The sequence below is a fragment of the Erpetoichthys calabaricus genome, chromosome 4 (genome assembly GCF_900747795.2).
Source record: "Erpetoichthys calabaricus chromosome 4, fErpCal1.3, whole genome shotgun sequence".
NCBI classification, from domain to species: Eukaryota; Metazoa; Chordata; class Cladistia; order Polypteriformes; family Polypteridae; genus Erpetoichthys; species Erpetoichthys calabaricus.
Genome location: NC_041397.2, coordinates 189,359,146 through 189,386,349, shown reverse-complemented (window position 1 = coordinate 189,386,349; position 27,204 = coordinate 189,359,146). Strand labels below are relative to the sequence as shown.

Genomic DNA, 27,204 nt, shown 5'->3' with positions numbered 1-27,204 from the left:
TGTTGTTAGAAGGTAAACCTTTGGTCGGATCCAACATGGTGGATTTGGTCCTTAATCTGACCGCTTCTCATACAATACCTGAACATAGGAGACCGCGGGGGTGGAAGGAATTTGTAAACGCCATGGCCGGTTTGAACATTCCATTTTCTGTCGTACCTAATGATGAAACGAGAGAACTCCTTGAAAGTTTTAAGCCACCCACCGCCCCCCTCCCTGCTCATCATACAGAAGTTACCCCCTACCGACTGAAACCGAGAAAAAAAAGACTGGAATGGATTGCTTATTAATTTGTAAAATTATTTGTTTATTAAATACAATTTTATCTCATTACAGAGTGTCGTCATCCTTTAACCGTCTATTGAAATATTTACAGGTCTCTGATCTTTGCACGCAAGGGTACTGATAAAAACAGAGTCCCGGCGAAGGAAGCCAGGAACGAACAAATTTAGAGACCATAGAGTCATTACTGTTCACATCCTCCGAATACTTTTTTATTACAGAGGTGTACGGGAGACCTTTTCCTCTCTGATGCAGATAGAAGAGGCAGTGTTGACCGCATTTGTCCGAGAACCAACTTTGAAGCTGTCGGTTATTGTAAATGATTTGTTTACAGTTTTTGCTTAAGAAACGGTAAATGTCATTCGGGAAGTAGATAAAGTCCGGAGGATTTCCATAGGAATCAAAAAACTCCCCATTTCCGTCTTCTGTGAGGTAAATCCCCAGCCAGTGTTCTCCGGGTTGGGTTTGACGGTGAGTATTCACTACAAACATGGCTGGCAAGACGTTATTTTTTTCCGGTAGTTGATCACATGCCAGCACACCGCGGAAATATCTTTCGGTGTAGGGGTCTTGGGACAGTAGTTGTGTTAATTGTTTTGTATTCATGGTGCTTATTAGTAGTCATACAGAACATTACGTCTCTGGTTGATTTCAATGATATTGTCAAAGACCGCATATACTATTAGATTGACGGTCCGAGGGAGAGGGACGCGGAAGCGTAATTCAAATCTCATGTTTCCAGTTTTAACTAATGAAAAATGATCACCGCATTCTTGATCGGGGATTAGATCAAAAGCAAAAAGAGTATATCCTTGAGAGAACTCTGAACGGCTGATAGACAGAGCTTGATCCTTCAAATGCTTACCAGTGGCTAATACCAGGTTATAATATTCTCTGGCACTGTTGCCGCTTACAAAGTCTGGTTGAAAAGGTTTGGCGGGAATCTGTTCACCGTCCATGTACAGAGCCAGGAACTCTACATCGTTGTGTTTGAAATTGAAAGGGTTCCGTGTATAAGACCCCGAAAACGCCTCATTATCCACCATGCCAATCACCACATACTTTGGTAGTTGACCCAGAAACAGGTTTTCTTGATTGCATGCTCGGATTCCCGCGGCCATACTGAATACTTTCATATTCACCCTTTCCACAGGGTATTTAGCATTGGCTGATGTAAGGGCATGAGCGTGTACTAATTTCACGGCCGGTGAAATTTTTACTTTTTTTTACAAACAGGGAGGCTGATGTTATGATTACTCTGTATCGTTCGGCATCACCGGACATTAAGCAGAATTCATCTTTATTCTGAACCATTTTAATCTTCACGTCTAGGCCATTCAATAGTAGTTTTTCCTGGAAAAAGAGATCTGTATGTATGTGCCCCAGAAGTTCGACAGTCCTGCTACCGGCTGTATAGGCGCTTCTGTTATTAAAACCAATGTTTTCTCCGGCGGGGTCTGTCTCTTCCAATTTGTTAAGTGTATCTTTGTAAAAAAAGTCCTGTAGCAAACTGAGAATGAAGAGTCTCTTGGCTGTAATTTAGCAGGCCTTCCAAGACCGCTCGGTAAGGATAACAATTTGAACTCTGCGATATTAGGCGGTCCCCCAGGGTGACATCAACTTGAGAAAACAAACTGGCTATAGGGTAGTTGACAAATCCGACCTTTGCCCCGGCAGGTATGTTAGTCCCGTCAGCGTTCACTATCTTTCCCCTTAGGTGTAGAAGAGTGTTATTCAAGTCCAGGTAATCTTCCCCATTTCCGGCTATGAGAAATTCTAGCGGAGCTACTTCAGAGAGGGCTGAGAGTGGTGGGACTTCAACGTATATACTTTTATCTACACTCGTTTGAGTGAAAGGCACCGTAAACAGATCCAGTTCAGATTTGACACACTCTTCGGACATTCTGTGTACGAAAGCCATCTTCTCTTAAAAAATGTCTCTCTTCTTCTTTTTGCTTGCTTTAGTCTTGTTCCTCTTCTAACGACGTTTAGATAATGCTGTAAAAATAGTGCGCCCGGCCTTTTTAGCTGGCGGGGCCTGACACGACCCCGGTGGTCTCTTGCGTTTTGTCTTTCTCATGACCATCAAGCCCGCTCCCTCCTGCTTTTCTAGGACTCCACACGCAGCACTGGATATAGCCCCCGTGATCACATCTTTTACAATATTTTTAGCCGCGGATTTGATATGTGGTTTTGCGATGTCAAAGCCTTTTTTCAGGAGAGGTAAAGCTCTTCTAAACAATCCTCGAAATATACCTCCAATCCCCCCACCATACATTACAGGGGATCCAGAGAACCCCGGTAAGCCGTTACCTGCTTGGGTCTGATAATATTGGATGTAAGGTGTCGGGTCCTGGTAAGTCCTCATTGTTTCGGTCATGCATACAATGCCTGACGGGTCTGAAATGCAACTTCACTATCACCTTACCAAACTGAAATGGCACGTTTTTGTTCTGGTCCGTCTTTATTTCAATAGTCACTGTGTCAAAATGATTCTTGCTGACTGGGGCATAATGCGGTTTGTCATATGTGATGGTTGTAATTTTATTAGCCTGATCCTCTATATGAACACACCTCAAAAGGGGTACGTAGCTGTCTCCGACTCTCTGATGAGATACCATATCCCCGTACACGTACAAAGTGTAAAAGCCGGCCCTGATGTCGGCGGGGAAAGGAGCCTTATAAGTTTCATCCTTTTCACCCGGTACCACGTAGACTTTTCTTTCCACAGCATTATAACTGAATTTCACAGAGCTCTCGGAAGGGACAAATCCAGCTGCAACATCTGTCAAAGTGGGCAGGCTTAAGGTTGTCGAATTCATAAAAGACAGTAGGTCGTGAATACCTTCGTAATATCTGCATGGAATGTAGTAATGTTTTTTTACCCCTGGAGCTGAAACGTAGAATTTGTTATCTGGTTTGTCTATGGTATTCCACATATGTGGGTACTGAATTTCGGCTAGACCGACTTCCCAAGAACCTTCTAATTCTATGGGTTTAGCAAGCTTCGTCGTGAAATTGGAAATTGTGTTGTTAGGGAAAATGTCTGAGGAAGCGTTGCTCGGTAGAGTCACAAAAAAACTTTTGCGCTCCATGGTATACCGCTAGAGAATGAAGAGTCGATTAGGAGCGTTCTGGATTTTATTGAACATCTTGGGCTTGGCTCTCCGGTATCCAGCTGTTAAATTTTTCTGGCCAGCCGAGCCATTTGACTAAAATGAGTCATTTTTTATTCTTAACTTTCCTAGCCAGTATTTTTTCAATCCTGTAAACGTCTGTGGATCCGACTTTAATTTTCTGTAATTCAGGGTCGTAAAAGGATCCTACAATCTCTTCACCATCGTTTGTACCAGTTTGTACACCGCCGGTTCCCTAGGTACAAGTTCAGATACGGTAAAGATTTCATCTGAAAATGTTTGTTCATAACCTTTCTCAAAAGGATGTCTGGTTTTAGACACCCTAACTGTGTCTCCTACTTTGAACTTAAACAACGGCGGACCCGGTGGGCTGGCTACGCCGTATAAGTTTTTGAAAACTTTCCAGGAATTTAATGTGTTAACATCGGAAGGAGCCATTTTTATGCTTCGATGATAACTTTTGTCGTAAGAGTATACTAGATCTGGCAATTTATCGATGTAGGCTCTCGTGTTATAAGCGCTGAAATATTTCCACATTTTAGATTTTAGTGTGCGGTTAAATCTCTCCACCACAGAGGCCTTTAATTCGTTTCCTGTGGTGAAATGTTTTATTCCGATCTTCTTTATCAGCTTTTGAAAATCTTGGTTGAAAAACTCTTTGCCCTTATTGGTCTGGAGCTTCTTTGGAGTTCGACCGGCGCTCAGAATGTCTTGGAAGGCTCTTGTCACTTCCTTACCCATTTTGTTCTTCAGGGGTCGTACCCACGCGTACTTAGAAAGTACGTCGATACAGGTTAACAAGTGTTTATAACCCAGATTATGCTTGGACACATTTGTCATGTCCGCTAAATCCATCTGCCATTGCGAGTCTATATCGGATACATAAACCTTATTTCTCCTAAAATGCCTTCTAGCGGGTTTGTGAATTGTATAAGCATATTGACCGGATAACCAATCCGACACCTGTTGGTCATTACTTTTCTGACCCGAAACCTCAAGAGCTCTTTTCAAAGAGTCTTTTCCCCCAAAGCTACCAGGATTTGCCGGGTTATAATAAACTTTTTTCAAGTAACCCTCCATTGCCGACAGTAAAAGAAAAATGTCAATGGTTTAAAAATCAAATGAGTCTTTATTGTTAATTTTAAAAACAACATTGTTTAAATTTCAAAACAGCATGATTAAAAACATTATTAAAATTTCAAAACAGCAGTATTAAACAAAAACATGATTAAAACATTTCATATCACAGGAACATTGAGTGCAGACACTTCGTCTGATTTTTCTAAGTCGTACTCCCCGTAAAACCCCAAAGGTGCATCGGTCGTGTTCGGTACAGAAAAATGTCTTTTAGAGAAAGCATCGGCTATTTCACGTATTTTTGAGTAAGAGGGATCGTCCATGTTGTGAAAGGCTTGTACAATGGCTTTGCTAATAGAATGTTCTTTTTCCAGTTCATCGACAGCATTTTGCACAAATGAATGAACTTTGTGAAAAGGCGGAAAGATGTTGAAGCAACCCAGAGTCTTTATGACCAGGCTCCTGAGCCAAGGTTTGCGGAAAACAGTCAGAACCTCTTGAAAGCGGCCAACCCGATAAACAGAGTCAGGCTCAAACAGACACGTATGCTGCGTCTGGCTGGGGTGATCTATGAAACAGCCATGACAGGTAGAATCGTACCAGACTGAGCTGAAGCGTGGTTCCCGTAACTCCCGTAACGTTCTTCTGGACACCCTGTTTGCTTTCAGTTTCTTAGGAGCGTTCACAAGACCGTCCATTCTGTTTGCTTTTGTGTGTGTCGTGGCATTTTCACTAAATGACTAGAATTTTATACAAGAGCTCTTTCGTCTCCTCCCATAGTCGGGGGTGAGAGACACGCCTCACCCCTAACCCTATAGGCGGATTGAGAGATAAAGGCGTACCTCGGGGGCGTGAGTATTGTTAATGGGGCGTGATAGGTGTCCGGTTTACGAAAGACCCACCCTAAAAGGTGTGGTTTAGAGATGATCAATTATGACGGTGGTCCAACCCCCCAGGGGTGGGGTATAGTTCATATTTTTATAGTTTCATAAATTTTCATATTTTTATATTTACATAAATTATATTTTTATATTTTCATAACTCCTATTTTCATATTTTTTATATTTTTATATTTTCATATTTTTATATTTTCATAAATCATATTTTCATATTTTCATATTTGGGGCGGGGCTTAAAGTCATCAATCACTCTAACACCTCCTTTGACAGTTGCTTTCTGTATGTACTACTACTAGCAAAGATGTACTTGTGAGAAGAAGGAATATACTCTTATCAGGCTCATGGAGGTTTTTGAATCATAAGTTGTAATCAATTACTGTGGAATTATTTTTGCAGTATTAGATGTTATCACTGCTGTAACTGAAGGGCTACCCAGGTATGAATTTAAAACACAATTACAGTCTCTGGCCATTATAATTTTATGGGTGTTCACTTTAGGAATAGATGGAAATACATTTTGGGTGAAATCTCTGTCGTCCATGTTAGATGCATAGATATTTATCAAAATCACTTAAGTATTAAGTAAATTGCCCATCACCATGACATATCGCCTTGTAGGATCAGATATTACGTCTGACAGTACAAATTGAATAATTTTATTTATTAAGTTTACCATGCCCCTAGCTTTCTTTGTATAGGTGGAGTGAAAAATTTGGCCAATCCACTCACTTTGCAACAAAAACTCATCCTTACTTATTAAGTGAGTCTCCTGTAAAAACACCATTTTGACATTTAGACCTGTTAAGTGAGAGAATACATTGTTTCTCTTTAATTCATGATTGAGACCATTGGCAATACAGCTCACTAACTTCACGGTTTGGTTATAGAGACATTGCTTCTGAACTTTTGTTGACATTTTGTAGTTTTAAGTTAAGGTAGCACATGTTTACATATGATAGCATTGAACTTGATTTTATTTTATTGCCAGGTGTTATGGCATATTGTTATGTTAACATTTATGGCCCAAGTCAGGCAGACCACACTTCATGAAGTCCCTGTCCTCTGACATACCAAGAGACAGAGCACGTCCAGAAGATAAAGAACCCCCCCAGCAGCAGTGTAGAAAAAGTTAAGAGTGAGATATCTTATGACAGTACTGTCCAAATACAATAAACCTAGGATATGATTTTATCCATCCATCCATTATCCAACCCCTATACCCTAACTACAGGGTCACGGGGGTCTGCTGGAGCCAATCCCACCCAGCACAGGGCGCAAGGCAAGAAACAAACCCTGGGCAGGGCGCCAGCCCACCACAGGGCACACACACACACACACACACACACACCAGGGACAATTTAGGATCGCCAATGCACCTAACCTGCATGTCTTTGGACTGTGGGAGGAAACCGGAGTACCTGGAAGAAACCCATGCAGACATGGGGACAACATGCAGACTGCATGCAGGGAGGACCCGGGAAGTGAACCCGGGTCTCCTAACTGCAAGGCAGCAGCGCTACCCACTGCGCCACCGTGTCGCCCGATATGATTTTAAACACTTCCAATACAAATAACCAAGGCTATGATGTGGGAAAAGAAACACACTATAAATAGCAGGCTGTTTTGTGGTTGCCAAATGTACATATAATTGATGGAACAAATTTCAATATTATAATTGAAGTTTAAAAAAAAAAAAAAGTAGCCAAAAAAGAAATAAAACATATACTTACGGCAAATGTGGAGTTACAAACTCTCCAAGTTGCAGGTTGCAAGCAAAATCTTCTTTGCCTTACCAAAACACAGTTTGACTCATAATCATGTTTCAAAAGGATGTCCAGATCATTCTTCTTAGCTTTTTTTTCTGCTTCATCCAGATAGCTAAAAAAGTAAAACTAATCTTCAATAACCACTTTCAATTTGGCAGGGTACAAGAGGCTATATCTGATTTCAGCACTATGTAGATACTGTTTAATACTGTAGAATGCAGTGCTTTTAGCAGCTGTAGCAGGGGAGAAATCTGGGAACATATGAATGTGGGTTATTTTCAGTTGTAATCTCTTCTTTCAGTCTGAGAAGAGACATCAGGTTTTCTTTAACCTTTAGTTTGTCGAAACAGACAATCAGGCTTCTCAGTCTTGAGGCGTTCGATCCACATATATGGTAGGCTGCTGAAATCTCGATGTCCGATTTAAAGTCCTCTCCAGTTATTTTAGTGAATAGTTCAGCTATGAATTTCACTGGGTTTGGACTTCGATGTTTTTCAGGAAGACCTCAGATTCTGATGTTGTTCCTTCTATACCTATTTGCCAGCACAGCCAGTTTGTCAGTAAGCACTTTGCATTCTGATTTTGCAGCTGTTGCTTTTTGGGCAATAGAAGATGTCGATTGTCCCAACTATCTCAATATAATTTGTAAACGTTTGCTTAACATCTTCAAGCTGAGCAGTAAGTACTCCAATTTTACTTTGTAACTTACTTGTATTTTCTTATATTTTTTCTTCCATTTTTTTTTCTAGAATCTCTGTAAAGTTTGTAGTAAAATCCAGGGGCCTCATGTATAACGCCGTGCGTAGAACTCACACTATAACATGGCGTAAGCACAAAAGCGGGATTGTGCGTACGCACAGAAAAATCCAGATGCAGGAATCTGTGCGCACGCATACTTTCACGTTCTTCTACTACATAAATCCCGATTTGCGTGAAAAGTAACGCACGTGCACGCGCCTTCTGTCCCGCCCCAACTCCTCCCAGAATTACGCCTCTTTGAATATGCAAATCAATATAAATAGCCTTCTGTGAAAAGACAATGGGAAAAGCACGGGAGAAAATATAAGAATTTCAGCGAATACCAAGTGGAGGCAAAGGAAAAACGTACTATTTGTTGGTTTAAACAGTGGTATAATCAACAAAAGGAAGCTGATCGAGTGACAGAGTGTCGGAGAAACTCGAAGGCTCAACTTCACAAAGTCACACAGTGCCCGAAATAAAAAAGAAATCACATATCAAAGTCGCCGTGAAAAAGCGAGTCGTAGCCCACCGTCTGAGTGTCATATGAAAGCTTATTAGGGTACTGACAAAAAAAAGGCACACAGTGGGGAAAAAAGCACGAAATGTCAACTTTAATCTCGAAATTTCCACTTTAATCACGTAGTTTATTTTGCCATTAAAGTAGAACATTATAAACTTCATCTTAAAATCGTTTAATTTACTAGTTTCTCAAATCCCATTGTAACTAAAGTGGCATGCTAAATGCTTTGTTCTGTATTTGATCTTCTGTGTGCTCTATGTGTATGAATCACTACCTTCTTTTTAAACGGGCTTTCTCTTTCTCCGACAGGACACATAATCCATTACATTCGTGATATTACAGCTCTCTGAATAATTAAAATACTGAGATGTATACGTAATATCTTTTTCATGATGATAGGAATGAAAGCATGTTATTAAACATGGGAACATGGTGGCGCAGTGCTTGTTCATGTCTCACGCAAGAGGCTTGCTGCGCCATGCGCAACCTTCAATGAAATAATTTATCACAGCAGTACTGTCTCTTTCAAACGTACTAACCTCCAATTCCTGTCCTTACTTTTCTTTCTGCAAAAACTCAATCGCCACACAATAAGCTATGTAATAGACGTGAAGCCATCTGTAATCTTAGAACTTCGATTCTTCAAAACTTTTAAGGAACATTGAAATATCTTAGTAGTACGTGTTTAATTATTATATCCGTCTATCTTTCCAGTGTCGCGTCAGCACCAGCAAGAATACAGCGCAAGGCAGGAACAATTACTGAACTAGCTAGCGCTGCGGCACCGTGTCCTCACATGTTTAATTATTAACAATACAGATTATTTAAATGAAGTTAAAGTTTTATCTGTATAATATAATCAACATGTTTTGCTGCATTTCGTCTTAGAAATGAATACCGTCATCACATGTAAATACGCGCTTTATAAAGTGGCGCAGGTTGTGCAATATTATAACTGTAGTGCAAGTTTACAGTGGGGTAATTGTACTTATAAGTACAAACAGTTCTACAAGGAGCACTTGATGGACTGATTTAGTGCGTTTAGAGTTCTTGGGATGAAACTGTTTCTAAACCGCGAAGTCCGTACAGGGACTAAAGCGTTTGCTGTGGCTCAGGCAGCATCTGCTTCATGCTGTGTACCGATAATTCTCTTTCCAATCAGCTGCTGCTGTGATTTCCCACTCAGATACAGTGATATAAATACTCAGAGTGGTGCAGTGAGAGTAATGTGGAAAAAGATGATCTGCTGTGGCAACCCTTAACGGGATCAGCTGAAAGAAGATGCAGTGAGAGTTACAACGCTAAAGCAGTTATGGTATTTGGAATACTATGGCTATTCCCTGGACCATTATATTGCTACAGGTTAATTACAATCAGATGCATTACACTAATAAACAATATGCAGTTAATTTCAGTGTATTTATAAAGCCGCGCCAGGAATGTGGATTTAAGAAAGAAAGGGTGATCACACAGGAACAGTAGCACTGCTTTGACACTGGGTGCCGCCAGTCTGCAAAACCGGGTGGATAAATTGCGTACGCAAAGGAATGAGTTACCGTGGAAATGTGCGTGGCTTTACGCCAAGTTTAGGTTTTATACATCGCGATTTGAGCGTGGAAAGGTTCGTACGCAACATTTCTGTGCGTACGCACCGTTTATACATGAGGCCCCAGGTCTTTTCTATCCTGAAGCGGTTTCTCATTTTTCTTGTTTATATCCTTATCCTCATGTAGGGTATTGGCTGTAGTTGATAGTATGGATAAAAAGGCCAGACTCTGGTTTCAGTAATCCTTCTTGAATCGACACATTTTCCTTGCCTGCCTCACTTGCAGTTTCACTCCCACTTATCCTCTTGGTTGTGGCTGTTACTGCAGCATCCGGTCCTGGCAGATCTATACCTTCACCTGTCTGTTTCAGGTCAGTTTCTAGCAGGCCGTACCATGAACTAGAAGCCAGATTAGACTTTGATGGAACTTTAGCTGCCTTATCTTTTTCCTTTTCTTTTTCTCTGTGAGCCCTTTGTTTGCTGCTTATGCTTATTTATACTTGCGTGTAATGTAATTAAATCCTATTGAATGAGTAAATACAGGATACCTTAGGATGATAGTTAAAAAGAAAAAAAAATAACACTGCTGCTAACTGAGCTCGGTCTAGACGTCCATCTCTTACAAAGGACAAGACCAACTCCATCTATTTTTCAAATTTCCATACTTTATCAATTTGATGGTTATAGGATAATAGCTTTTACTAATTCAAAAAAATTGATTGTCATTTTAAATACATTTCCATGCTTTTCCTTTGGCTATAAATAGAACTTTGAATTCATGAGTAATTTAGAAAAAAACAATCTCAAGGGAACTCTGTGAACTGCCATTTGCCATTTTGTTGTGCTTTGTCTTGCAATGACTGCTTCACTTCATTGCAAACAATTGAAGTGCAGTCATTAAGCAAATTACAGTGACACTTTAGACTTGGAAATTTAAATTTAAAAACTTGTTATATCAGGAAATGTAGTTCTGAATGATTTTAGTAACTGCAGTCCCAGTTCCCCAAAAGTGAAGATAAAGGTGATAGGTGAACATTGAAATAAAATTAACTTTCTGAAAAAAGTAAAACAGTTCAATTCAGACTTGTATGTTTTAATGTCAGTTTTGCAAGAAGTGATTTGAAGATATGTTCTTAATGAAATCTCCCTTTGGAATTAATATCTCTCTATTATATAAGAAAATCCTGGGACAAGACGAGATGTGACTTTTTCAGAGAGATACTTTCAAGTCCCGAGAGACAAGACTTTGTGCCAAGAGATTTAACCATGCCCGGGGCTGGAAATAAATGACAAAAAGTAGATGACAAAGTAGAACGTCGTAAAGAGGTTCAAAAACATTGGCGCGATACACATGCAGAGCTAATGCAAGTACTAAAATTCAAAAGTCTCAAAAGAATGTTAGTAAAGATCACATTAGCACAAACAAACGGAAATTATTACTTTGTAAAATAACGGAACAGCGAAAAGAGATTGAGTATATTGTTTGGATTTAAACTTTAAGTCTGAGACTTGTAGATCTTCTAATTCGTGTTACAATCAGGGAGAAGAAGTGTTTCTTCCCAATGAAGAGTCGTATCTGTGAGTATTAAAAGATTTGTTGTTTGGTGAAAGTGAAATCCACATACGCAAGCGGCAGAGATGCGAAGTGGCTGTCACGTAGTGCAGGATCGGGGGTTGTTGAGCGAAGCAAGCAGGGGGCAAAACCCTCTAGTTGATTTTTTAATTTTATCTAATCTTAATACTTCTACGATTAATGTACTTTAGTAAATTCATGCTTTTCAGATTAATAATTTAGCTCTTAAATGATTATTTTTTTTCTATTCTTTATTTTTATTTTTCTTTGTCCAGATGCTAACTGAAGCAAAGATGGCAGCACATTCATTTGAAAACTATCTGCCAAAATCCTTGTGACAATCAAGTGAGAAAATTATTTGGAAAATGAGTGACTGTAAGTATCAAGGTACAGTATGTCATAATAGTTAACCCTCATTTTAAAATAATTGATACAGTAATCCCTCCTCCATCGCGGGGGTTGCGTTCCAGAGCCACCCGCGAAATAAGAAAATCTGCGAAGTAGAAACTATATGTTTATATGGTTATTTTTATATTGTCATGCTTGGGTCACAGATTTGCGCAGAAACACAGGAGGTTGTAGAGAGACAGGAACGTTATTCAAACACTGCAAACAAACATTTGTCTCTTTTTCAAAAGTTTAAACTGTGCTCCATGACAAGACAGAGATGACAGTTCTGTCTCACAATTAAAAGAATGCAAACATATCTTCCTCTTCAAAGGAGTGCTTGTCAGGAGCAGAGACTGTCATAAAGACAGAGAAAGCAAACAAATCAATAGGGCTGTATGCGAAGCACCGGCGGCACAAAGCTGTTGAAGGCGGCAGCTCACACCCCCTCCGTCAGGAGCAAAGAGAGAGAGATAGAGAGAGACAGAGAAAAACAAACATGCAAAAATCAATACGTGCCCTTCGAGCTTTTAAGTATGCGAAGCTTCACTAAGCAGCTGCACACAGAAGGTAGCAACGTGAAGATAATCTTTCAGCATTTTTAGACGAGCGTCCGTATCGTCTAGGTGTGCAAACAGCCCCCCTGCTCACACCCCCTACGTCAGGATCAGAGAAAGCGCAAGAGAGAGAAAGAGAAAAGTAAGTTGGGTAGCTTCTCAGCCATCTGCCAATAGCGTCCCTTGTATGAAATCAACTGGGCAAACCAACTGAGGAAGCATGTACCAGAAATTAAAAGACCCATTGTCCGCAGAAATCCGCGAACCAGCAAAAAATCCGCGATATATATTTAAATATGCTTACATATAAAATCCGCGATAGAGTGAAGCCGCGAAAGGCGAAGCGCGATATAGCGAGGGATCACTGTATATCTGTTTGCATTTATTAAGAATCCGTGAATAGTTTTAATTGGTCTTAGTGTTTTTTAGTTATCTTTAATTTTGTTTTTTTTTTTGGCAATGGACCCCACTGATTCTGGTCTACAAGTGTTTGTCAATACAAAAAAAAATACAGTAAAACAAACCACATCATTAAGCATCATGGGATAATAGTCAATTTTGGCATACTTTATTTGTGAGTATAGTAATATTGATAAATATCTACAGTTCAGACTGTTACTATGTGTAACAGATACTGAAGGAAATTCTAGTAATAATGGTCTTTCCCTGTAATAATGGTTAGTTCTATGAGAAGCAAATGGCAAAAGGGTGCATTTTCTTCTGATAAAATAGGCCATAGCGGCTATTGTAACTTAAATATTTGACCTACAGGTTGGCGCGCCTGTTTTTAAATTTGAAGACACTTTATTATTAGTGAATGTAAACCTCTGTCAGTATTTATTTCTGCAACACTTCAACCAACTTACCACACTGATTCTTTAAAACTGCAATAGAAACTGTGGGCGAATGTTTTTCTTTCTTTTATAAAGGTCAACAAGTGTTTGATTCATATGAGAAGAAAGGGCATTCTGTCTTGGTTTTCAGCAGCTGTTCTATTATTAAATTAATGTAGTGGTTTTTAAAATGTATAATAAATTATCCATCTTACTAACCGAAGGTTGTAAACCGGATATGGACGCTGGGCACATTGAGGCGCTCGCGCACTGTCGCACTGCACAGAAAACACAGAAACGAGAAGGTTGTAAACCGGATGTCACGCGCACTGCAACAAGCCCGCCACCTGTAAACTAGACTTGCTCTAATCCACTGTGCCAGTAATGTAGATCACATAATGGTCATTCAGTTTGGCGCCCGCCCCAGAGTCAAATGCAGCAGCGTCCACAGAGAAAACAAAAACGAGAGGATTCAGCGCATATGTGAATCACATTACAGTATTACAGTATGGAATCCCCAGACGTCCAAACTACACGGAGTAAACTGGATATGGACGCAGGGCGCAGGGCTGAAGTTGCTGTGCTCCACTCTGCCAGCAGTCGGTGTCAGCAAAGGCAACGGAATCGCGTCTCCACAAAACGAGACCGCTTTACTACATATATGCGTATGTAATTAAATAGATAGATAGATAGATAATTTATTAATCCCAATGGGAAATTCACATTATCCAGCAGCAGCATACTGATACAATAAATAATATTAAATTAAAGATTGATAATAATAATAATAATGCAGGTGAAAAACAGACAATAACTTTGTATAATGTTAAATGTTAACGTTTACCCCCCCCCCCCCCCCCCGGGTGGAATTGAGGAGTCGCATAGTTTGGGGGAGGAACAGATCTTCTCAATCTGTCAGTGGAGCAGGACAGTGACAGCAGTCTGTCGCTGAAGCTGCTCCTCTGTCTGGAGATGATACTATTTAGTGGATGCAGTGGATTCTCCATAATTGATAGGAGCCTGCTGAGCGCCCGTCGCTCTGCCACAGATGTTAAACTGTCCAGCTCCATGCCAACAATAGAGCCTGCCTTCCTCACCAGTTTGTCCTGGCGTGAGGCGTCTTTCTTCTTTATACTGCCTCCCCAGCACACCACCACGTAGAAGAGGGCGCTTGCCACAACTGTCTGATAGAACATCTGCAGCATCTTATTGCAGATGTTGAAGGACGCCAGCCTTCTAAGGAAGTATAGTCGGCTCTGTCCTTTCTTGCACAAAGCATCAGTATTGGCAGTCCAGTCTAATTTATCATCCAGCTGCACTCCCAGATATTTATAGGTCTGCACCATCTGTACACAGTCACCTTTGATGATCACGGGGTCCATGAGGGGTCTGGGCCTCCTAAAATCCACCACCAGCTCCTTGGTTTTGCTGGTGTTCAGTTGTAGGTGGTTTGAGTCGCACCATTTAACAAAGTCATTGATTAGGTCCCTATCGCAAATGACATTTCCCCAGACGCACCCACCCTCCATGATATGTCATCCATCCAGATATCGGACGGAACAGAAACTGATTGCCATTCTTGGATTTCTGATTTGCTGGCGAATCGCGGGCTTACTAGTATTATAATATTTAGATGTAAGATAATTAAGTATTAATAAAACTATTATTTTTCAAAGATATTTTATTTGATTGCAAATCTTTCATTATCCATAACGTAAGAAGTAAAGGTGTTAGATATAATCACACAGTGAGGGTTCTGAAACTTGTAATTACCTTCTGGACTCATCATTATCTACAAGTAAATAGTGCTCAGAAGTAATTATTAGGTTAATTTGCCCTGGTTTTCCAAAGCATTCCACATGGTTTGCAAGAATGAAGATTATGCTTGAGGTGTACAATGCACTTGTTAACGCATACTTGGAGCACTGTGTTTTGTTCTCCATAAAACATAAAAACATAAGGGCTTTACATTTTTGGCAAACAGATGAATATGTTACACGAAAACAGGTAAAACATAATTAATGAGATGGAACCCTGCCACTGATTCAAAATGAGTTCTATGGTAATAAAATTGGAACATGGGAGTAAATTGTAATATTGAAATACTAATTGTTTTTCCACACAGTGAACAATATATTTATAAATACATTACCAGTTTGTGTTTACAGGCCATTCAGAAATGTATGTGACTCCATATATAAGTTACTAAAGTACACCAGATTAACAGTAGGGGAAGTACAGTGCTTGATTCCGGAACATAAATACAAATTGCTGGATTACCTGGATTTGATAAGCTGGTCCATCTTCAAAGATTTCTCCATGAATCTGGATGAATATGCTCACTCAGTTACAGATTATGTCCTGTTCTGTATGCACTTGTGTGTGCCTACATGAAATGTCTTGGCTCCTATCGAAACCAAAACCCCTGAGTGAACAATGCTGTTCACCTGGGACTGAAGGATCAGGCTGCTGCTTTTGATTCCAATGATATGGTGCTCTAAGAAAACTCCAAGTATGAGCTGTGGATTGTGAGTAAAATATAGCATTGAAATAGGCTTTAGTGATGGGAGATTTGGGGAAAAAAAAAAAAGTCAAAAAAAATATTTGGATCTGAATATTATTTATTTGATGGAAGACCTAACGATGGTAACTTTGAACAAATAAGGGATTTTGCGATTCAATCAAGATTACAGGTGATAAGTTTCATTTTAGTAGATAAAGTTCACTTTTAAAATCACAAATCCAGCTTCTCATCATATAGTGAATACTCAAGATATAAGGTGAAAACATTATGTAGAGGTTTAGCTTCCAGTTTTCATGATAATTTCTATCTATGATGCAGTTTACTCTTGCGTCACTCTCTTTTATGTGTGAACTTTAAGATAAATGCTTTATTGCAGTTGTACACCACCATGGGCACTTAGTTCTATGTGGGGTGGATTTGGGAATAACATGTGTGGTTAAATTATTTGAGTCTTTAAAATCATTTTTCTTTTGTTCAGTTGTTGAATAAATCCCAATGAGTTTTCCTTAAGTTTACCTTTTAAATAAGAGTGTGTTAACACATCAGTCAATAAGGGTGGAAGCAGCAGCATATAATACTTTAGAAGTTGTATGTAGATTAGTTTGTGTCAACAACATTGGAAATATTTAAATCCTTTTAAAAGACATAAGAAAATGGAACATATGGCAGTAATTTTAAACAGTTGTCACTGATAACCGAGGAAACCAGCCACCGTTTGCTTGCTATAATGGATATTTTAAGTGTTTTAGCATAAAATATTTATAAATCAATGGTTTAAAGCATAATATGTCAAACAGTGACAAAAGCCTTATTTTTATCAGGATATTCAACCTTATTATATAGTCTTTGGCAAAGATTTAATTGAATTTGCTGTAAATAGAATGAAAAGAGTTGGTGCCCCAGCCAGGAAAACATATTTTAATTGCCAGTTTATTTTGGAACATGATGTGAAATTCTGCAACATGTCACTTCTTTCATAAGGTATAATACTGTACCTTATAAATATAGAATACTATAATTCTACTTGGCATCTTTGGCTCTTTTATGAAGACTGCTGATTGAACGATGATGATGTCTTCTGCTAATGTGGATTTTTCAGTCATCTGGTCTAATCAGTTTCCTGGCAGTAGAAACTGTGTGAATAAGTATTCCACTCTCTCACTACTTCCTCAGTGCACCCATGAAAAGGTCCATGTAAGAGTCTCTTCAATGTCTGACATTGTTATGATACTTAATTTAGTATAGCAAGAGATACTGAAAAGAGCTCTTTTAATTTTAGTACAGTAGGTGATACTGAAATGAGTTCTTTGGGGTTGGGGATGAAGCCTTTCTAAAGTAGGTTAAAATAAGATTAAAAAATACTTCTCATAACTGCTTCACATGTTTTAGTTTGATAGCATAGCTTTTTTGGGGGATTTGGTTCCTTCTCTTCATTTAAATATCTTTTTCATATTACAGTTGTTAAAGTCCTGCTGAATACTAAGTTATGATTAAGCATATCTTGTGAAACATTTTTTGATAGCATTAAAATTCTATCCTATCTTTCTGACACATTAATATACTATATGAAATGATGAATGAACTGATCTTCTTTGAGCCACCATGCAAAAAAATAATGATGGAGGATGAACTATGAAATGGAGCTAAAACCAAGGACTCAAATGAGAGGTATCAGTGCTTACTAAAAAAAGATCAAAGAATGAATTTTCATATCATGACTGAATGCAGGAAGAAAGTTGAAAAACATTCATTTTCAGATCTTAGTATAAAGCTTTTTTTTTCTTTTTCTAGCTTTAACCTGTAATTAGTCAAATTGTATAAAATGTGTGATATAGACAGTGTGGTTTAAGTATAAACAATATAGCATATTGAGTTTCTTTCTTTTTTTATAGGTTCACAGTGGAAATAGAATACGATATGACAAATAATGAAGGGTTACCTGTCACAATGGCTTCCGGCTATTTTTCTAAATTGCTGGCTGCTTATAGCCTGTGAGCATGTGGAGGTGGTAAAGCATGCCATCAAACTCCACAGGGGTAAAGGTGCTCCTGTCACTCATGGCAAACAATGGGTTATGGAGAACTGCCGCAAGATGGCTGCTCTGCTGCACCAGAAGAATGTAGTACTAAACAAGTTAAAAGGTGCTATCAAAGCAGTGGAGAAGAATCCAGACCTATCAGATGCTGAAAAACTATTTCAAGTACACACCTTTGAGATCTTTCAAAAAGAGCTTAATGAGAGTGAGAACTCTGTATTCCAAGCCATCCATGGGTTGCAGAGAGCTTTACAGGGAGACTACAAGGATGTGGTCAACATGAAAGAGAGCAGCAGACAGCGCCTGGAGGCATTAAGGGAGGCTGCTATAAAGGTAAATGAGCTTGAATGCATCAAGAATATCAAAGGGTAAATTGTATTCAGTCTCTGAATTTATTTGCATAGTATAACCAGTCCCTCCACTGATAAGCTGTTATGAATGACTGACTATATTGTCTAAATCCTTTTTTTTCCAGATGAGCATGGATGTTTAAGGTAATCTGTAACATGTGATAGACAAGTTTCTCTTGTTGGTTTCCCATATAGATAACACTATAAATATCCAAAACGTTGAGTGAGTTTTGCACTTTTGATTTTATTCTGTTCTGTGCTGAAAAGCCTCGTTCACACTGAGCTGCTGAAATAGGCAGAACAAGCAAAATCTCAACAAGATGTGAAATATTGTGGAAATCTGTGCAATAAGGCTCTTTCGTCAGTAAGACTTCCCACAAGTGGTATAAGTCTAAGAATTTGGCCTGTAATCAGAATTCTTTGCAATCTCCATTCCGTTTGTACAGTCTTGACATCATATGTGCTCTTTAGTAAGAATTCTTGATACCAGTTAAAGTGTCAATCTCATTTTCTACAAAAGTACTTAAATCATCTGGCCATGAATCATGAGAGAAGATTAAGAAGCGACGAATGATCTCAGACCCATGTGAGCTTCCTTACTGTGTATTATATCTCATATTTTCAAACTGGCTTTCCGGTTCCTTGTCTACAGCCTCCACTGCTTTCTTAACACGCAATAGAAGTTGGTGTGACTTGTGCCTTTGAGTTGGATAGTCAGACTTTAGATCTGCACTTTAGTTTTCAGTCTGTCTGAGATCTGTGTGTTATCCTGGGGCACCACATTTTTATGCTGAGCAAGTGATTCTAGCCCAGTGCACAGCAGAAACTGTTGCAACTTTACATTCCTTAATGGTCTGTCTGATATCACTTTTATTATGAGAACACAACTGTCAATAGCTGCTACAGCATGAGGCAAAATCAAAGAATTATTTTGAAGTGTAAAACTTAACTTTGAGATTTCCCAAAAATGTAATGGAGAAAGTGACAAAATGCGACCAAAGGCAATCTCTCCATTTTCTGTTCAGTGTGCTTTGGTCTCCCTTTAATGTCAGTGTTTTTTGAGCTGTAGCCAGGTGTTCCAAGTGGTGATGCCCAGCTGCCCTGTGTGATTAGAGTGTAGAAAAACAGAACATGCCCAGGGCAACCAATGCTGGGTCTTCACTGTAGTACGTGTGCCTATAGAGCAGCTTAATTCCACACCTATCACTCTCATCTCATGCTTGCTTTTGGGGCTGAAGTGATATGTTTTACATATCTGCAGTAGTCATAGAGTTTTCAGTCTTGAGCTGTCCTGTGTTCATTTTGAAAACAGAAGACAGGGGGCAAACATTTCTATGGCAAATGTATAGCTGAAGAAATATGTGTTCCCTCAGATGGATGGGACAGGGGGACATAGCAGACCTAAAAGTGATATAGAATACTTCCTTTAATCTTTTTGAATAATTTTTGGACAGTCTTATATTCTCAATATTCATCATGCAACCAGCAGGCAGGGTCACACATTTCTACATCTATGCTCCAGCCTTGGAAATGACTGCCCGCCAGTGGGTGCAATAGAAGGCCACAGTAGACATGAAAGTGATTTAATAGACTTTCCACAACATTTTAAAGTACATTTTGAAGAATTTTAGCTATCCAATGCTCATTTTGTAAACAGCAGACAGGGAACATGCATTTCTGTGGCTCTTCTCCAGCTATGGAAACAAGTGTCTCTTCCTGTATATAGAACAAAAGGGCACACTAGAGAAAAAAAGTAATAAAAGACTGCCTAGACTCTTTTTAAATTGGTTTAGACCAATGTTAGGTGTCCAGTGTTCATTTTGTAAACAGAAGAGCATTTTAACAACAAAGGCTCAAAACAATAAATGAGATCCTTCCTTAATTAAAGGGGAGGTCATGATTTTTTTTTCCTCTACCTGAATAAATGTATAAGAACAAGGGACCACTTATGGCGTGAAATTGGATTAGTACATTTATTTTAATGACTTGTCTTTTAAAATGCCTTTGTACAGACTTCTTGGGTGTCAAGTCATGAATCATTAATTATTACTATTAGTATATTCCTAAATCTGTTTTTCAGTTTCTTTGTTGATGAGCTTCCGTTGAATGATTTATTGGTAGAAGAACAGTATGCATGCCAAAACGACTGATGAAACAGCTAACAAGTGGTATTTTAACAAAGTTTATAGTCTAAAGTCAAGCATGAAACACCCTGGTAAAGTGACAATAATGTGAAATACACCAGCAACCTTAAAATGCAGACTTCATGACATCTCTGTGCATAAGAAAACAGCAGGAAGGCATCTGAACGTGCAGGTTTACGGATAGACAGGACGACATTTTGCATGTAGCATGTGTTAAATATAAAGAGAAAAAACACACAAAGATGCACTAACACGAGGAGATCCATAATAATCATATCTGCACCAAATCAGAAGGGATACTGAAGGGATACTAAATTACACGTGGCACAGATATCTTCATAACAAGGGACCTACGTAATGGGCAGATGCATTTTAAATGTTTTTGCACTTCTTTCATGACTTTTTATGACCTGTTCTGTCATATTCAGCCCTTCATTCATCATTCTAGCTCAAGTGTAACCAGCCGTTCCTTGAAATTCACAATTTCGGAATTTCATAGATAGAAAAATTTTTGCACGTGCTCATCTCAAAGTCTGACGTCATTTTCACTGCATGGCCCTAGCACCCAGTGCATACACATCAAGTATAAACCAGCTTCTACTGGAATGAAGCTCATGAATCTCCAAGGGGCAATGCCCCCTCCACCCCCATGTATCAACACAAATGTTAATAGCACATATGCTCCACAAAAAAAAAAAATTCTGTTACAATACAGTTTGTTTAAAGTTTCAATGGCTACATTGTCCATTGGCAAACTGAGTTGAAATGATAATTGCCAAAGCTTATTTTCTGTCTCATTTGCAACCATTTTAGTAGGAGCCCTGAAAGATGTATGTGAAATCAATATTCAACCTAACACACTCATACGTTTGGGGATCTGGGGGGAAAGTTCATGCAGGGACTGGGAGATTGTATAGACTCTATACAAACAATAACTGAGTGTATGATTTGAACTCTGAAGGTTGTTTTTGTAATACAACAGTGCTAACCACTGCATCACCATGTTTTTTGACTTGAAAGCTGTGGTACTTTCAATTCAAAAGGAAAGACCAAAGAAGAAATAGGTTGGGCTGATGAAGTCTACTTTTGTTGGCTTTGGTTCAAAATATGATTTACTTGATGGTGAACAAAGAGACAGTGGGGTTGGGAGCTTGAAATAAAACGATTTACCCACAATTTCGAAAGGGTGCCAATAATTTTGTCCGGGCCATTTTTGGAGTTCTGTGTGACATGATGTCAGATTTGGCTTTTTTTCTCTGTTTTTTTGCGTTGTTCTAATGCACATAAAGGAAATAAACGTGTATACAAAACATTTGTAATTGCAATAATTTTCTGGGGGAAATGGTGCATTTTCTGGGATAATTCCAGGGGTGCCGATAATTTCGGCCATGACTGTATAATCCACTCAAAAATTATTCAGTTTCTCCTTCCCCATTGACTTAAATGTATTTAGCTAAGTTGGGTGAAGTTCTCAAACATTTCCGTGAATTTGCAGAACTCAAGGCAAAGCAAATTCAGCAGGGTTTGCTAAACACTTATCTTCGAGTAATTCCAGAGCAGCAATTCAAGTAGAGTCTCTTCCTATTTTGTCATCGACAATAAACAGTATATTCTCTAGTTATGTTAGCTTTAGTCATCTCTGCCAAGGAGCTCAAACAGAAGAATTACTTTTTGGATGGAATCTTCCACTAGTGCTATTGTTGAACAGCAACTGAGTGAAGAACAAGCATTGAGTTGTCTTTAAAACACCAGTGTCTTTTTCCTTGTGCTCCTGGAGGTTCTGTAAAGAGAAAGCAGAGCAACTTGCAATTACAAACAACTACCTCTTCCCCATGTAGCTTCACAGACGGTGCTACAAACAACTACCTCTTCCCCATATAGCTTCACAGACGGTGCTTTCTCCAATGGAGACTAATTTTAACTTATTAACCACCACGTTATTGCATGTTTCATGATTCCCACTTTCAAGAGGTGTACCAACTAAACATCATAATCCACAGGTGGGCAAAGTCATTCCTGGAGGGCCGCAGTGGCTGCAGGTTTTTGTTTAAACCAGTTGCTTAATAAGAAGCACTTATTGCTCAAGTAACACTTCTGCTTCACTTTAGTTGTCTCGGTCGTTAAGATTTTGAACCCTTATTGCTTATTTTAGTCTTAAATAGCTGTTTTCTTAGTTTTTAATGGCTCCTTATTAGCAATAAGATGCAAATGACAAAAGAAAACAGCATTTCTCCTTTTAGCTTGTTACCTGTGTGTATTTATCGTGCACCATTTGGTATAATTAAATACTTGGAAGGAAAGTGAAGAGGAAAAAAGTGAAAGATTGAGTCCATTTTAGACTTCAAATCATTTGGATGATATCCTTAGAAAGGAAAAAAAATCTAGGATATGAGAATGGCCTGACATGGCAGAGTTAAAGCACTAACAAGCCAGGAAATGTAATTATTGGCAAGGATTGTTTTCTAATTAAGCAACTGGGTTGGAGCAAAAACCTGCGGCCCACCCCTGTCATAATTGATGATAATTGATTATTAAAAATGTTGTCATCAATCACTTTAATCATTTAGTTGTTTACGTCGTTAGGAGGAGTATGATGTGCTGTGGAATTGTGTCACTACTTCATTCGTTTGTGAACACATTTGAAAAAAGGCTCACAGTAAGCATGTGCCAGAAAAGACAGTGCAACCTAAGACTTCCATAGTTTGGGAGCACTTTACTCTGAGCACAGAAAAATAAAGGTTGTGAGTTACAGAATGTGTAGGTCTGACCTCATACAGCACAAGAACACAACGGAGGTGCACAAACATTTAAATAGAAAGCATACTGTTACAGGCTCTGTGTGGGAGGAAGACTTACAGTCATGGCCAAAAGTTTTGAGAATAACACAAATATTAATTTTTACAAAGTTTGCTCCCTCAGATTTTATGGTGGCAATTTGCATATACTTCAGAATGTTATGAAGAGTGATCAGATGAATTGCAATTAATTGCAGGGTCCCTCTTTGCCATGAAAATGAACTTAATTAAAAAAAAAAAACATTTCCACTGCATTTCAGTCCTGCCACAAAAGGACCTGCTGACATTATTTCAGTGATCCTCTTGTTAACACAGGTGAGAGTGTTGATGAGGACAAGGTTGGAGATCACACTGTCATGCTGATTGAGTTAGAATTGAGAGGTTCAATTGTTGTGAAGAAGGCTTTAGGATGCCCAAGAAAGTCCTGCAAGTGCCAGAACCATCTCCTAAAGTTGATTCAGATGCAGGACTGGGGCACCACCAGCGCAGAGCTTGCTCAGGAAGGGCAGCAGAGAGGTGTGATTGAATCTGCATGCACAGTAAGGCGAAAACATTTGGAGGATGGCCTGGTGTCAAGAAGGACAGCAAAGAAGCCACCTCTTTCCAAGAAAAACATCAGGGACAGACTGCTATTCTGCGAAAGGTATGGGGATTGGACTGCTGAGGACTGGGGTAAAGTCACTGTCTCTGATGAATCCCCTTTCCAATTGTTTAGGTCATTTGGAAAAAAGATTGTCCGGAGAAGAAAAGGTGAGTACTACCATCAGTCCTGTGGCATCCTGAGACCATTCATTAGTGGGGTTGCTTCTCAGCCAAGGGAGTGGGCTCACTCACAATTTTGCCAAATAACATAGCCATGAATAAAGAATGGTACCAAAACATCTTCTGAGAGCAACTTCTCCCAACCATCCAAGAACAGTTTGGTGATGAACAATGCCTTTTCCAGCATGATTCAGCATCGTGCCATAAGGCAAAAGTGATAACTAAGTGGCTCTCGGAACAAAACGTCGAAATTTTGGGTTCATGGCCAGGAAACTCACTAGACCTTAATCCCATTGAGAACTCGTGGTCAATCCTCAAGAGGCGGGTGGACAAACAAAAACCCACAAATTCTGACAAACTCCAAGCATTGATTATGCAAGAATGGGCTGCCATCAGTCAGAATTTGTCCCAGACGTTGATTGACAGCATGCCAGAGTGAATTGCAGAGGTCTTGAAAAAGAAAGGCCAACACTGCAAATATTGACTCTTTGCATAAACTTAAAGTAATTGTCAATAAAAGCCTTTGAAACGTATGAAATACTTGTTGGTATACTTCAGTATACCATAGAAACATCTGACAAAAAGATCTAAAAACACTAAAGCAGCAGACTTTGTGAAAACTAATACTTGTGTCATTATCAAAACTGTTGGCCATGACTGTACCATCATCCCAGTAAACTGAACTAGCCAACCCGTGGCATAATTATTTATTGATGGGTGAACACTTCCTGAAAGACACAGTTGTCCAAATGGGGTGGGTTTGAGGATACGACTGTGAGGGCATGAAAAGATGGAACTGTGGAGAGAGCAACATACAATTGTCCGTGACTGAAAACTGATTTTGGCAGATACAGGCATATCTTTTTGAAAGTTTGGCTCTGTGCCTTATTAATTGTCATTGCATAAGGCCAATCTAACAGGAAATTGTCTGTTTGTAAAAGTAAAAGGCAAATTTGAATCTGATGGAGTCAGGGATATCTCAGAAGTGAATGGTGATAGTAGCTGGAAGCATTTGGGACATTGCCACAATTTCTGCCTCGCCACCATAGACTCCGGAAGTATTCATGTAGTCAGAGTATTGTTGAGCAGACTGTATGATTATGCTTCCGTGACTAAGAACAACACTCTGTCATGCGTACCCCATGTTCTTAGAGTTGGCGGGCGGGGCTCCGTCATGCGTATCCCATGACGCGGGAAGAAAGTTAGACTTGGCAGGCGAGGCTCTGTCATGCGTATCCAATGGTCTCTATCTTGCGTGCCATGGTCGGCTGCTTAGTGAATTGTTGGTGGGCGGGGCTCTGTCTTGCGTCTTGCCTGCCATGGTCAGCTGCTTAGTGAATTATATACAGTGCATCTGGAAAGTATTCACAGCGCATCACTTTTTCCACATTTTGTTATGTTACAGCCTTATTCCAAAATGGATTAAATTCATTTTTTTCCTCAGAATTCTACACACAACACCCCATAATGACAACGTGAAAAAGGTTTACTTGAGGTTTTTGCAAATTTATTAAAAATAAAAAACTGAGAAATCACATGTACATAAGTATTCACAGCCTTTGCTCAATACTTTGTTGATGCACCTTTGGCAGCAATTACAGCCTCAAGTCTTTTTGAATATGATGCCACAAGCTTGGCACACCTATCCTTGGCCAATTTCGCCCATTCCTCTTTGCAGCACCTCTCAAGCTCCATCAGGTTGGATGGGAAGTGTCGGTGTACAGCTATTTTAAAATCTCTCCAGAGATGTTCAAAAGGATTCAAGTCTGGGCTCTGGCTGGGCCGCTCATGGACATTCACAGAGTTGTCCTGAAGCCACTCCTTTGATATCTTGGCTGTGTGCTTAGGGTCGTTGTCCTGCTGAAAGATGAACCATCGCCCCAGTCTGAGGTCAAGAGTGCTCTGGAGCAGGTTTTCATCCAGGATGTCTCTATACATTGCTGCAGTCATCTTTCCCTTTATCCTGACTAGTCTCCCAGTCCTTGCTGCTGAAAAACATCCCCACAGCATGATGCTGCCATCACCATGCTTCACTGTAGGGATAGTGTTGGCCAGGTGATGAGCGTTGCCTGGTTTCCTCCAAACGTGACGCCTGGCATTCACACCAAAGAGTTCAATCTTTGTCTCATCAGACCAGAGAATTTTCTTTCTCATGGTCTGAGAGTCCTTCAGGTACCTTTTGGCAAACTCCAGGCGGGCTGCCATGTGCCTTTTACTAAGGAGTGGCATCCATCCGTCTGGCCGCTCTACCATACAGGACTGATTGGTGGATTGCTGCAGAGATGGTTGTCCTTCTGGAAGGTTCTCCTCTTTCCACAGAGGACCACTGGAGCTGTGACAGAGTGACCATCGGGTTCTTGGTCACCTCCCTGACTAAGGCCCTTCTCCTCCGATCGCTCAGTTTAGATGGCCGGCCAGCTCTAGGAAGAGTCCTGGTGGTTTCGAACTTCTTCCACTTATGGATGATGGAGGCCACTGTGCTCATTGGGACCTTCAAAGCAGCAGAAATTTTTCTGTAACCTTCCCCAGATTTGTGCCTCGAGACAATCCTGTCTCGGAGGTCTACAGACAATTCCTTTGACTTCATGCTTGGTTTGTGCTCCGACATGAACTGTCAACTGTGGGACCTTATATAGACAGGTGTGTGCCTTTCCAAATCATGTCCAATCAACTGAATTTACCACAGGTGGACTCCAATGAAGCTGCAGAAACATCTCAAGGATGATCAGGGGAAACAGGATGCACCTGAGCTCAATTTTGAGCTTCATGGCAAAGGCTGTGAATACTTATGTACATGTGCTTTCTCAGTTTTTTTATTTTTAATAAATTTGCAAAAATCTCAAGTAAACTTTTTTTACGTTGGCATTATGGGGTGTTGTGTGTAGAATTTTGAGGAAAAAAATGAATTTAATCCATTTTGGAATAAGGCTATAACATAACAAAATGTGGAAAAAGTGATGCGCTGTGAATACTTTCCGGATGCACTGTATATAGATAAAGATGTTACTTCAGCATTATGTGATACAAATGCCTGACGCAATGTTTATTATTCTAGTCATAATGACATGACTTTCGGTTTGAAGTGAGGAATAATTCGAGTCATAGTCCAGCCCTCTACAATGCAAACATAACTAGCATATAGAACTTAATGATAGGTGGCTAAAACATTATGTCATTAGTTACTAGCTAATAATTTTTTTTTTTTTAAATGAGGTCACTCGGCTAAATTATGGTGCTGCTTTACACACTTGCATATATGTGTATTGTGTGTGTGTGTGT

At 39.5% G+C, this 27,204-nt stretch overlaps 1 protein-coding gene across 2 annotated transcripts in view; it reads left to right on the top strand.

Moving 5' to 3' along the window:
- Positions 1-27,204, top strand: part of tmco3 (transmembrane and coiled-coil domains 3) — a 124,552-nt gene that overhangs the window by 50,168 nt on the left and 47,180 nt on the right. For both annotated transcript variants that reach the window (XM_028800068.2, XM_028800065.2), the window contains exons 2-3: positions 11,814-11,913; positions 17,732-18,207. In XM_028800068.2, the coding sequence (XP_028655901.1) occupies positions 17,767-18,207 (441 nt within the window). In that variant the 5' untranslated portion in view covers positions 11,814-11,913; positions 17,732-17,766. The remainder of the gene's footprint in view (positions 1-11,813; positions 11,914-17,731; positions 18,208-27,204) is intronic.